The sequence below is a fragment of the Canis aureus genome, chromosome X (assembly GCF_053574225.1).
Source record: "Canis aureus isolate CA01 chromosome X, VMU_Caureus_v.1.0, whole genome shotgun sequence".
Classification (NCBI taxonomy): domain Eukaryota; kingdom Metazoa; phylum Chordata; class Mammalia; order Carnivora; family Canidae; genus Canis; species Canis aureus.
This window is the reverse complement of record NC_135649.1, coordinates 23,002,013-23,014,741: the sequence shown is the minus strand read 5'-3', so window position 1 is coordinate 23,014,741 and position 12,729 is coordinate 23,002,013. Positions and strand designations below refer to the sequence as shown.

The following is a 12,729-nucleotide window of genomic DNA, read 5'->3' as shown; positions in this document are numbered from 1 at the left end:
GGGACTATAGTGGTAATTTCTGTAGTCTCAGACCTGAGTTCTGATCCTGATCCTGCCACTTAATGCCTAATAGTGTGACCTAGGGCAAACAGTTTCACCTCTCAGTGCCTCAGCTTCCTCATCTGTAAATGGGAATAATATTTACGTTACACACTTGTGCAGACTGAATAACACTGTATATGAGCACTTTACATGGTTTCCACTACATGGTATATGCTAAATGATGTCAGTAGTTATTGTTGTGGTGGTTGTTACTGGATTTTAATAAGAGCACAAAAGACAGAGACCATTAAGAAGGTGCCTTCTTCCCTCTCCCTTGCTTCTCCTTTTCCCATTATACCATATATAACACAATAGGTGATAATGATGGGTATTCTGGTCTACAAAGGTCTGGAATGAAATAAATTTACATTTCAGTGGGGACTCCATATTTGGGGACTCTAGGGTCCTTTGAAGAGGTGAGTGGGTATGGGGCAAGGGCAAAGAGTGTGAGATACTGCTTAGGGGGCCAACTAGGGTGAGAGGAATTGCAGTAGAGAGGGGAGAAGCCAGTCGTCTCCTTTTGAATGGCCACTATCAGACTCACATTCGCCCATCAGGTGGCATTAGGATGAGGTAGGAAGCTACAGAGTGTAGCAGCACAGCCTGCCTCCAAGCAACATGGATCCGTCACTGGGCATTTGGCCAGGTCAGCTGGCAGCTGCCAAAGGACACAGAAGTCTAGGACTACACATGTATGTTTCTTGAGTAATAATCTCAATAAATAAACTGCATGAAAATTAATATGTACAATAGAGAACTTTGCAAATGAGAACATGTTGCGTTTTCAACAATAATGATTTACTTGAAAAATATAAAGCTGTTTAAAGTGGATGTATCTAGTAAGCTAGTGAGTTCTATTAATACTGATCTGTTTCTAATTCTGTAAATTCTAATAATTTTCTGTCTGTCAATGACTTTCTTTTCCTGCTCTGCTCTCAGGAAGAAGACAGCTTCCTAGAAAAGGTAATACAATTAATTGGTGGTTATGTGTTTCATGTGCCTGATTAAGACTTAACTGGTCCCTGGAATTTGTCCCTAGTCTTTCCCGTATCAGATACCTCTGACTCCATGAGAATCTACCAATGTCCTGCCAGCTGTTTTTAAGCGTGTCTGAAGTATGGAAAAGTATTTGTTGTACTGGTCATCATTGAGACCTAGTACATAAAAGCAATAGTACTCAAGGTTCCAGATTTGTATTTTTGAAATGAGAAGTAACTAAAGAGCTACTTTGATTTATCTGAAAGCTCATGAGGTGGAGGAGGGTACTGTTCAGCTGTCCTACATTTCCAATGATAGTAAAACCTGAAGTGGATTTCTGTTGCTTTAAGAGTAAGTTGGGGTTAGTGACCATATTGATTACCGAACGAATGCATAGATATATGGTTAAGAAATAGAACATAGAATTATCATGCTGAACGAGATCATAAGGGGTCATCTGTTCTAGCACTCTGCCTTCATACAGGGTAAGGTGTTTTCTCCATTCTAATAGACAAGATAACCAAGGCCCGAGAAGGTTGAAACACTCACTAAAGTCATACTGCTCCTGATATCAGAGGTGTGGGACAGAAGGGACTAGAACCCAGTTCTTCTGAATATCTAGTGAAGGAACCTAGTAAAGCACTCCTGCAGTGCTTGGCCACCTTCCATCTTCAAACTGGAGGGTGTCTGACTCCATACATGGCTCTCAAGTAGAGAAACGTGGGCTTGAGAAACGTTCTTAAAGCACTGTCATACTGTGTAATGTGATCTCCCCATTTTGGTGGAGTTTAATGCATTTTGATGGAATGATGTACTGTTTTCTGTATTAGTTATCAGCACTAAGGTTGCAAAGTGTGGGCTTATCAGGCACCAGATGTGTCTCATTAAAAGAAAACAAAGTGTGCCTGATTTCCCTTTGATAATTAGAGTTCAGGATAATTTGTGGACTTTTGAGAAAGTATTGTTTCTTGTGCATGATCTTTCTCTAGACTTCAGAGACACAAGTATGACATTTCGTATGATCACACATGAATTTGAAAATGGATAGTGGATGATGTATATAACCTACTGACATTTTATTAACCTTTTTAAACCACTAAGGATTGGGACGGTTCTGCTTCCCAGCCCTTCCTTGTTAATAGCAGGCCATGTTGTCTTTTCATCTCAGACAGTGACTTGTGTTGCTGTAATGCCTTAGTACAGGAAAAGCGCCAGTTGGATGTCAAATTTTTAAAAAAGTACATGAATCAGTGCTGAATAATTTATATGTGGTAAGTTTGGAGGCATCTGCTAAATCTATACATGTGTTTGGTTCAGAAAGTGAGCAGAGTGCATTATAGACAGTGCTTTGGTTCAGATACCATGTGGATGCCTGGATTTAACACTTGCAACTGGAAAGAAGTTAGTGGATGAGCCACTGATAGAAATTCTGGCAGCTATAGGGAACATGAATATCAAATGATAGAATCCCAGGGAAAGAAAGAGAGAAAGCAAAATGAATGTGAAGAAATGAGATTTGAAATGGTAATCAACTGTCATGCTCTTTTCCTTATTCTCTTAGAAAGGTACAGTGACTTTAAAAGGTCACCAGTGCTTATTGAAGAACATAATGTTAAGCAGAGCCCTCAGCTTGGCTCTAGTGTACAGTCTCTGGAAGTAGTGAAACACTTCTTTTCTTTCCCATGAAGCAACATGGCTGGGGTTTGGGATGGAATCTATAGAACTTCCTAAAGTTGAAAGTACACAATATATATATAACCTTAAGCTGGAAGTGGAGAAGTGAGGAAAATGAAAAACTGGGTCACTGTTTTCGACACTGGGATTTTTCTGTAGGCTGCCTTCATATGACTTTTAATTTGTTTCAGGCACCTTTTTGATATAATTTCTATTTGACTATATAAACATAAGATAATTGAGTTTATTTCCCCAGCTATTTACAAGTTCAGATTTAGTCATTGTCACTTTTGGGTTTTTCCCTGAGATACTTTCAGGAGAATCTAACAGAGTAGAAAGATAATATGAAAGGGGTCACAGCCCTGAGAAATCTCTGCTGGGTTATTAATATAAAGAATAACTTCTGGACTCAGACCCTGAACTTCTCACAGTATTTCTGGCCCTTGGTATGCTGTATCTGGTTTACTAATTTTGAATCTTAATTGTTATGAGTTTTAGAGCCTTAAGATTAGGTCTTCTGTTGAGCCCAAAATATTTGCAAACGTAGGTATAATGTGGAGAATTGCCTTCAGTTTCTGAGGACCAGAGAGCCTTCACTTAAATCAGCAGTGAAAACTGTAATATTTGTGGTAAGACCTGACAGAATAGTAAGTTAAAAGTCAACTGAATCCTAAGTAGACGCTGCCCTCTCAGAGGATCATATAGTCCATTGTACTGGAATAGTCCCCAGATTTCGAGTGGCATGTGACCATGCTACTGCAGCACTGGTTCTCAGTATCACCCCTGAAAGGATTTACAACACACAGTGCATCCATGTGGTAAACAGAATGATCCCAAATGGAGTGCTTAACTATTAAGTGAAGCATTTGGAAGAGGAAGGCGATCTGCCTTAACTGTGACAATCGGTATCAAGTGCCTTCTGACCAGGGGTGTCTCCAGTAAGAAAAAAAGGAAAAAAAATCCTAAAAGATGAAGACCAAATTGTACCTACATAAGCAGAATATGAAGGAGATTAAATTACACACAAGTTTTTATTGAGACCGCTTTGATTCTCCTCCTTTTTTATCTATTAGGAGAAATCCCTTCTGCAGATGGTTCCCTTGGATGAAGGTGCCAGTGAAAGACCCCTTCAGGTCCCCAAGGAGATCTGGCTCCTGGTAGATCACTTATTCAAATATGCCTGTCACCAGGTAAGTAACTGTGGCCTGCCTTGCAACTTGGAAGGTGTGTGAATCCAGTGGGAAATAATAATACTTCATGTCAGTAATAGGGCTTATAACTTTCCCAAGCTACATTCACAGAGCAACACTATCAGGTTATCTGGCAGATGGAAGTATCCCTATTTTACAGATAGGAGAATTGAAGCCTGCAAACTAAGTGATTCAGCTAATACCACAGCCTAAGTGTAATGGTGGAGTGAGGCCCAAACTGAGCATGCCTGTTTCCTGGCTACCACATTTTCCCCTGGACTACTGTGTACCTCAGTCTATAATGCCTGCTTTCAGTCTCACATAGACATTGAAGATTTTAAGTCCAAAGCAAACTTCAAGCCCACTTCTTTAATTTGATTTTCATTTTTTAATCCTATCTAAAATGCTAGCTTCCTCCAACCCAACTCCCCAGATAGAGAAATTCCTGGAACTAAATTGAAGGAAAATGTTTTCTTACCTACTGAAGAGTAATAGAACTTGAAAGCAAGGTTTGGTGTGGGCATGCCATTTATTCCTGCCCTAGCATTCCCTAGTATCAGTATCTGAGCATGATTCAGCTGTTTGGACTCTGCCTTCTACTTGTCAGGAAGCTAGAAGTGGGAACACCTCATCTCCCTAGACAGCTGGTCTTCTGCCATCTAAGGTATAGGGTAAAAGCTTTGAAGATCATTTTCTGGCTTGAAATAAAATTTCACGCGGATTTTACAGATGATAAATGGAAAAGATGCCATTGTCATACCTCCGTTCCTAATCACAAGTATGCATATTACCCTTCCATTTGCATCCTGCTACTCTTTCGATCCCTGGGTGGTCTTCAGAACTGTAGGGCCGATTATCTTGCCTTGTTCCATTCATTGTGACCTCTCTGGTAGGAGGACCTGTTCCAAACCCCTGGAATGCAGGAGGAGTTACAGCAGATCATTGATTGTCTGGATACTAGCATTCCCGAGACAATCCGTATCCTTTTTGACAAAGGCTTATTAGGAAGCCGGATAAATTCTTTACCAAACTTTCCTTTCCACCTGCATTTGAGTTTTGTGTTTCCGTCTTTACTTTCGTTCTGTCTTCTATTATAAGGTAATCATTGACTCTGCAGTTGTTTTTCAATTCCTTTTAGGAACTTTTGACTTCTCTCTGTATCAGACTCATACTGAAAGGAATCAAGGGGTAGGTAACAACGACTTTTAATAAACATGGAACATAGGACCCACAGCACTGGCACTGTTTTGCTTCAGGCCATTGATCACTCCTGCCACCACATGTGTTGTCACTAGGACACAGAAGAGGATGGGAAACATTGGTGACTAGTTTAAAGGACTGATCAAGTGTGAACATCATTCTATATGCCATATTCCCCTGATTCTCACACGTTGAGCCAAACCTCCCAAGAGGTTGATAAATTCTGTAACAGCTCAGCTGCATACCTGGACCACTAAAATATCAAACCCCAATTAGGATTAGTCTGCCCTGAATAATAGGAAGGAAACTGTCCCTGAGGGAGCTGGAGGAAGAAAACAAATCGGGTCTCTGTGTGGTTTTTTTCCTGGAGCCACATTCCCTTGACTTAAGGTAACCCAGCTGGCAGTAATCACTCTGTGGCTGAAGCACTGCTCATTTTCCTGGAAGCCCTGCCAGAGCCTGTCATATGTTATGAGCTGTATCAGCGATGCCTTGACTCTGCTCAGGATCCCCAGAACTGCCGACAGGTGAGTTTTACTGTCCTGTGTGTCTGAGGCAAGTGCCCCCATAGAGAAATCAATTTAACAAGGCCAGGTGTATATCTAGCTGTGTGGTAGGGTGGATCTGAATCTGTTATTCATGACAGGACACCAGCATTGAGAGTTGGGACTTTTAAATTTTAGGTTGTGTTATTTCCTGTTATATTTGCCACACTTTTCTAGTTGGCCTATTGAATAGGGCAGATACCTCTGCTCTGGCATAGGATTGGTGAAGCTGATCATATATAGAATTCTGGCTGAATTACCAGAAAGGGTCAGTGATGCTTGTAAGCCTTTCTCCTTTTTGTCTTCTTGGTGTTTTTTGGTTTGGTTTGGTTTGGTTTGGCGGTTTTTTAGATTTTATTTATTTATTTGAGAGAGAGAGAGAGAGACCATGTGCACATGACTGATGGGGAAGGGCAGAAGGAGAGAGAGAGAGAAGCAGACCGCCTGCTGAGTGGGGAGCCTGCCACAGGGCTCTATCCCAGGACCCTGAGATCATGACCTGCGCCAAAGACAGATGCTTGCTTAACTGACTGAGCCACCCAGGCGCCCCCTTGGTGTTTTTTAAAGATTTTATTTCTACATAATCTACACCCAATGTGGGGCTCGAACCCACAACCCGGAGATCAGGAGTTGCACACTCCACTGACTGAGCCAACCAGGTGTCCCTTCTTGGTGTTTTTTTTTTTAAGATTTTAAAAATTTATTTATTCATGAGAGACACAGAGAGAGGCAGAGATATAGGTAGAGACTCGATCCCAGGACTAGACCTAACCCTAACTAGGACTAGATCTCAGGAATAGACCTGAGCCAAAAGCAGATGCTCAACAATTAAGCCACCCAGGCATCCTTGGTGTTTGTTTTTCTTTTATTTTTTTTAATTTTTAAAGATTTTTATTTATTCATGAGAGATACAGAGAAAGAGGGGCAGAGACAGGCTGAGGGAGAAGCAGGCTTCATGCAGGGAGCCCGATGTGGGACTCGATCCTGGGACCCCAGGATCACACCCTGAGCCGAAGGCAGACGCTCAACCGCTGAGCTACCCAGGTGTCCCGGTGTTTGTTTTTAATTCTGAAATAATTTTGATGCACAGTAGCTAAGAATACCTCTCAGTCAGACTAGTGAGTATTGGGAGGAGCTCCCATCTATGTTAAATGACATTGCAGAGAAAACCATTGAGCTTGGCAGATGCCATGGCTACCTGTCTGAGGAGACTGAAAAAGACCAGATTAATAGTAACCTGCTTGTAAGGTGGGATGTGTTTGTGTAAATGTGTGATGACCACATCACACATGTGAATATGGCCTGGTCTTTGAGTGGACAGGGGCCAAACAGTATGACCATTCTGACTTGGAAGTTATCATTTGGCATGTACTCTGTTAATCATGAGGAAATAAAAGAGAGTCGTGTCAGATAAATGGGGTCCTGTATGGGTTGAATTATAAAGTACTGTGGCAGCTATGAGCTCTTCTTACTCCCTTCTTTCACTTGTTCTCCTTACTGCCCACCCCCCTTTTCTTAAAAACAGGTGATTTCCCAGCTTCCAAGATGCCATAAAAATGTTTTCCATTACTTGATGGCATTCCTTCGAGAACTCTTAAAATTCTCTAAGTACAACAATGTCAGCGAAAACATGATCGGTAAGAGTACTTCATTAAAACGACAGCATGAGCAGGAGGGTGGGCTGGTTGGGACAGCCTTCCTGTCCAGGTGCATGGCCTACTGCCCTCATCCAGTGGTCCCCCAGTTCCCATTCCTGAAGTTTTGCATAGATTGTATCTGACAAAGGGTTTTCCCCTTTCCTTTTTCTCACCCTCTAGCTACTCTCTTCACTAGTCTTCTCCTAAGGCCTCCACCCAACCTTATGGCAAGACAGACTCCAAGTGACCGTCAGCGTGCTATCCAGTTTCTTCTGGGGTTTCTTGAGAGTGATGAAGACTAATAAGCCTTTTCCTCTTACTACTCTCCGAGATTCTAGAGGTGGAAAATCTTGGGCACTAAGTATTTCAGAATGAAATGAAAAGTCATGCCACGAGAAGGGTCAGTTGCAGAATTTTGAGGCTTTTGGCATGAAAAGGTTATTTCTAGTACAAGAGGAAGAGAGTTTCCTAATCCCTCCCTTACCATATCCTACACAGCAAAATACTTTTAGACTTATATTGCCAAGCCAAAGGTACCATATTTTGGTGGTTTTGTGTTCTCTCTTTATAAGGCAAAGAGATCTGTATTTACACTCCTTTATCTGGGGATGTGTTTGTTGCCCTCCTCCCCAGCTGTCATGATTGTCCTTAGCACCTAGGCCTAGATTCTGAGATGTTCCTATTCTAGGCCTACATGCACTACGTGCTGTAGCTCAGACTTGTCTGTAGTCCTTCGTCTAAAGCACTTTTGCCCGACCCCCTCCCATATCACCCCTTTGCACTCTACTCGACTAACTCTATTACATCGAAGGAAGTCTGAGTGAAGCTAGTAACTATTCGGATGTCCCCAACAGTGAGTTTACCATCTTCATGTGGTTGTGACATGCATTTGTGCATTTCTACTACAGTGGCATTTGTATGTCTCTGTAACATTGGCCTTTTCATGGATCTGCACTGGGTGGAACCGTATTCTTTTGTCTCAGACCATGTTTACTAGCAGAACTTTAGAGATTACTAGAGATGACATCCCATTGATGTGAGAGAATCATGATCAGAGTGGAAGCACTTTGAGCATTTTAAAAGTGAGAATATTTATGTTTGACAGGTCTTGCTTTCTACCATCCCTTTCTGTTCTTATTCAAATTTCACGTGAGAACTAATACTAGTTGTCTGGAGGATCCATTCCCCACTTAGAAATCCACCTCCAGAGCAAAATCCACCTCCATCACAGTCAGAAAGGCAGTCTGGACCTCAGTTGGGCCTTTCTGGTGATTCTGCTTCTTCCCCCAGCAGGGTATTGTGGATAATCCTTAGAACACCCTCTCTGGTCTCCTGAAATACCAGGGGGTAGATGATGCCCCCTCCCTCATCAGGGCTGGCTCTGGGTTCTATGACCAGCTCCCCTTGGCTCCTAGTCACCTTACCCAGTGTTATATAAAAGAGACTGTGCAGTGGGACCAACGAAGCTCCTTTCTCTCCCACCCAAGACAACCCTCTGAGCTTTTCATTTACTCAAGTTCTGTGGGGCAGCATTCTTTTTTTAAATCATTCTGTGTGTTGGTCGGCAAACCAGCCACCAGCCATTGACTGCAAAACTGCCTGCTGCAGTTGGCTTCTTCCTGGGTTTCTTTCATTAAAACCACACTAAGTCAACTCGTTCTTGACTGTTAACATTAAATCCAAGGAGCCTAACATATGGACTCTGTGTCTGGTCTTGGGTATTGACTCCTGACTCCTCTAACATATTGAAGGAGAGGGCCAGGGGAAACACAACTGCTGAATGGTTCTTCGGTTCCCCCCATCTCTCGTAAGTTGAGTTCTGTGGGGGAAGAAAAGGTATGTATCCTGTGATATACTGGTTAAATCCTTTCCTGATTGGGAGTTCTAGAACGAAGAGTCTAGGTCTTAGTGCCAAATAGTTGCAGATCTGCTAGATCAGAACTTCGTTAATGGAAGATTATGAGAAGACTGCTTTTGCCATCTCCACTAGGCCAGAAATTGATCATAGAAGAGGCAGATTATAGAAGCAGGGGCAAGGTCATGACACAGAGACAGGGAGATGCCTGTCCCGGGCACATTGTCTAGTATGTTGCAACCTGGGACCTTTGGGTTGTCAAGGATAGGGTTGGTAGGGAATGTATGCAGCATCCTAGCTCTTTGTTCATAAAGCAAATGCATTAAATTTGTTTACTGCCTCTACATTTTTCCAGCTCTGGTCCTGGGATGTACACAGCATTAAGGGTTTGAGACAATCTCTAGGTAGGGGAGATAGAAATAGAGTAGATGTAAGAAGTCTGCTCCCCCACTGTGCCTACTCCATCACGCCAACCTCCAATTCCTGAGTAACTCTAATGTGCTATTTATTTCATAGCTCCTCTGAAGTAAGGAGTTCAGATCCATCTGATAGAGAAGAACTCTGCATCTATATTGTTTTAGGGAAGAAATGGTTTGAACCCATGTGGTGATATTGCATTAGTTTCCCTTTCACTGTTTTCTGATTCTTATTCTGTAATTGTTATATTTCCCAGAAATGTCTTGGTCACTAAGCAAAGCTGCTAGTGGGATTCTGTATTTTGTGTCATCTTTTTTATTATAATTTATTGCAATTTTTCTGAATAAATATATGTTGTGTGAAAAATAAGTGTGATCTTGGTAAGGAGGAACTGAGGGGGGAGGCTTATGTCACTGAGTCCCCCTTGACTGTAGTCCTCACAGATGCAACTATACTGTCATTTCCTGTCTTAACAATAAAATATAAGAATTCTCACTATATTTGCCCTTGGAGGGGAGAAGAAGCCACGTATTTTCAGAGGCTCAGAAAGAAGTCACATGTTTCCAGAGGCCAGCACAGGATTCTTACTGTAACCCTGGGGATCCAGGCAACAAAATAACACTGTTAGGAAAAGAGATGTTGATTCTTTATGCATGCAAATGTCACACTGTGTCAGATCCATGATCATCCCACCCCCAGAAATCCGACAAACCCCAACATACACATCTTGAGAGGACCCAGTGTTCTTGCCAGTGTAGCCTTAGCAGTTTAGACATGCCCCCACAAAGAGCCTGTTTCCACAGGATTCATTTGACAACTTTTGAAAGCCAGTTTTGAACTTTTACTACCTCTTGAGGGGATGAAGTCCATAAATTCAGTACTTTTGGAGGGGTCTGATTTGAACTCTAGTATTTTAAGAGGAAACCCCTAATTTGAGCATGGTGCCTTTTATTCTGCTGCCGGTCTCCATTTTGGTTTAATTCCCTTTGAGGCCGAAGAGGCCTGAGCTAGAGCTTTCTTTGCAACCAGGGCCCTCTTCCAGTTCCGCCTAACTATGAGCTTGGCCCTGATGAATGTGCTGATTCAGTGTTGTCATGAACAGTTTTTTTAGCCCCACCCGAAGCCTTGGCAGAAGAAGGTGTTTCCTTGTGAGAGAGATTCCCCCCAGTGGATGGAGACTGACACCCAGCAGCTTTTACACAGAACAGGCAGTGTAGCAGAATAGCCTCAGTGATTACCTTTCCAGAGGTTACAAACGCCTCCGTGGCTGCTGCTACAGGACAACCACTAGGGTCTTCCAGACCGCAGGGCAAGTGGAAGCCCTTGCTCTTGGTGTATCCTAATAATTAAAAGCTATGCACTGCCAGAGTGGGATTACCAAGTGTTAGGGAGACAACCTTAGTGATGATCTAATCCAATCTCATTGTTCCTATGGGCAGTCAGGCTCAAGGGGGCAATGAGGGATTCAAGGTCACCCAGGTCAGGGACACAGCATGACAGAGTGGAAAAATCGAGTCTAAACTTTGGTGTTAGACCTAGTTCTTTTTTCCAACTTTTTGTTTCAAAATCTTTCAAACATGTAGAAAAGTCACAAGGGTAAAGTGAACACCCGGTACCCTTAACTCGCCACCTGTTAACATTTTGCCACCGTTCATCTCAGAGAGGCCTGATCTTCAGTCTGGATTCCGCCACTTCCTCGTGTGTGACCCCGCACCGGCTACCCTGTAGTTTCCTGGCCTATAAAATTGAACGGGCATAGTACCGCACTTGGATGACTTAACTACATCTCACTTCCCTCTTAAAAACTCCCCAGTGACTTCCCAGTGCCTTTAGAAGGAACTCCACACTTCCCATGGCCTAGCAAGCCCTGCATTACTAAATGAGAAAGAAACGAAGTGGCAGGCACAGTACCTGGCACGTAGTGGCTGCTATGTAGATGTTAGCCTATGCCCTGTGCCCCTTAGCTCTTCCCTATATTTCATGGACTCTCTTGCGCTGCCAGAGGCTTTCTGGCTTTCATTTGATGTTAGCCTTGTCAACTAGACACCATCAGACCCCATGCTCAGCTTACTCCACTGCCATCCTTCCCCCAGCACAGACTCACCACCATGCCACCTTCTGCACTTCTCTATTTTGCCCTTCTGCTGCACTTCTGTGTTTGGGGAGTAGGGGTGAGGTGTACATTGAAGGATGAATAATGAGATGCCATCACCAGCATGTAACACCTGGCTGTTGTTGAGCCCCAGGAACCACACCCCCTTTCTTCTGCCCATCCCCACCAGCAGGCTCCTTTTGCTCTTTCCTGTGCTTCTGTGCCTGGTTCCTAGCCCTTCTTTCCTCTCTCTGCCTTGTAGATAAATCCACTGCCTGCTAGTTTCCACCTTAGCTGCTCCTACCCGAATTGGTTCTTACCCAGCTGATGCTACTTACCTTCTCTTTCGCCTGTCCCGTGGAAGCTCCTCCCATCCCCTAGCTCCCCAAGTGGAGAAGAGGGGTTTGCCTTTTCTTTCAGTCACACTTTGAAGTGGTGGTTTTTCTGCCATTTAATAGCCTATCTTCAATTTAGATGAGTGATTTTCAACCCTGGCTACTCAGAATCATCTAGAGCATGTTTCTCAAAGTGCAGTCCCCAAATGAGTATCACCTGGAAACTGGTCTAAATCAGTGGTTCTTAACCCTGGCCACATGACGTAAGGTTTAAAAAAAAATACCAGTGCCTACACACCCTACCTTAGAGTGTTTTTTTTTTTTAATTTTTTTTATTTATTTATGATAGTCACAGAGAGAGAGAGAGGGGCAGAGACACAGGCAGAGGGAGAAGCAGGCTCCATGCACCGGGAGCCCGATGTGGGATTCGATCCTGGGTCTCCAGGATCGCGCCCTAGGCCAAAGGCAGGCGCCAAACCGCTGCGCCACCCAGGGATCCCCCTTAGAGTGTTTGAATGCTCACCAGTAATGCTTGCCTGCCTCCACCACTATACTCTGACACTGTCCTTTCACTCCTTCCAATTAGCTAAGCTCTTCCCCCACCTCAGGGCCTTTGCACATGCTGTTTTCCTCTACCCAGAAACCACCTCTCTCGTGCACTTGGAATAGCTCAGCTTCCATCTTTGCCATGCCTAACAAAGTCACCACCACCCCTGGCACCTCCATCTCATTTTTTTTTTTTTTTTTTTGCTCCCATTCCTGGG

The 12,729-nt window shown here is 43.3% G+C and overlaps 1 protein-coding gene across 6 annotated transcripts in view; it reads left to right on the top strand.

Moving 5' to 3' along the window:
• Positions 1-9,907, top strand: part of OCRL (OCRL inositol polyphosphate-5-phosphatase) — a 62,981-nt gene extending 53,074 nt beyond the window's left edge. For 5 of the 6 annotated variants that reach the window (XM_077889166.1, XM_077889164.1, XM_077889160.1 and 2 more), the window contains 6 exons: positions 982-1,005; positions 3,768-3,884; positions 4,778-4,862; positions 5,484-5,611; positions 7,155-7,266; positions 7,447-9,907. In XM_077889166.1, coding sequence (XP_077745292.1) covers positions 982-1,005; positions 3,768-3,884; positions 4,778-4,862; positions 5,484-5,611; positions 7,155-7,266; positions 7,447-7,568 — 588 coding nt within the window. In that variant the 3' untranslated portion in view covers positions 7,569-9,907. The remainder of the gene's footprint in view (positions 1-981; positions 1,006-3,767; positions 3,885-4,777; positions 4,863-5,483; positions 5,612-7,154; positions 7,267-7,446) is intronic. The other variant, XM_077889163.1, reaches the window with a different exon arrangement.
• Positions 9,908-12,729: the final 2,822 nt, after the last annotated feature.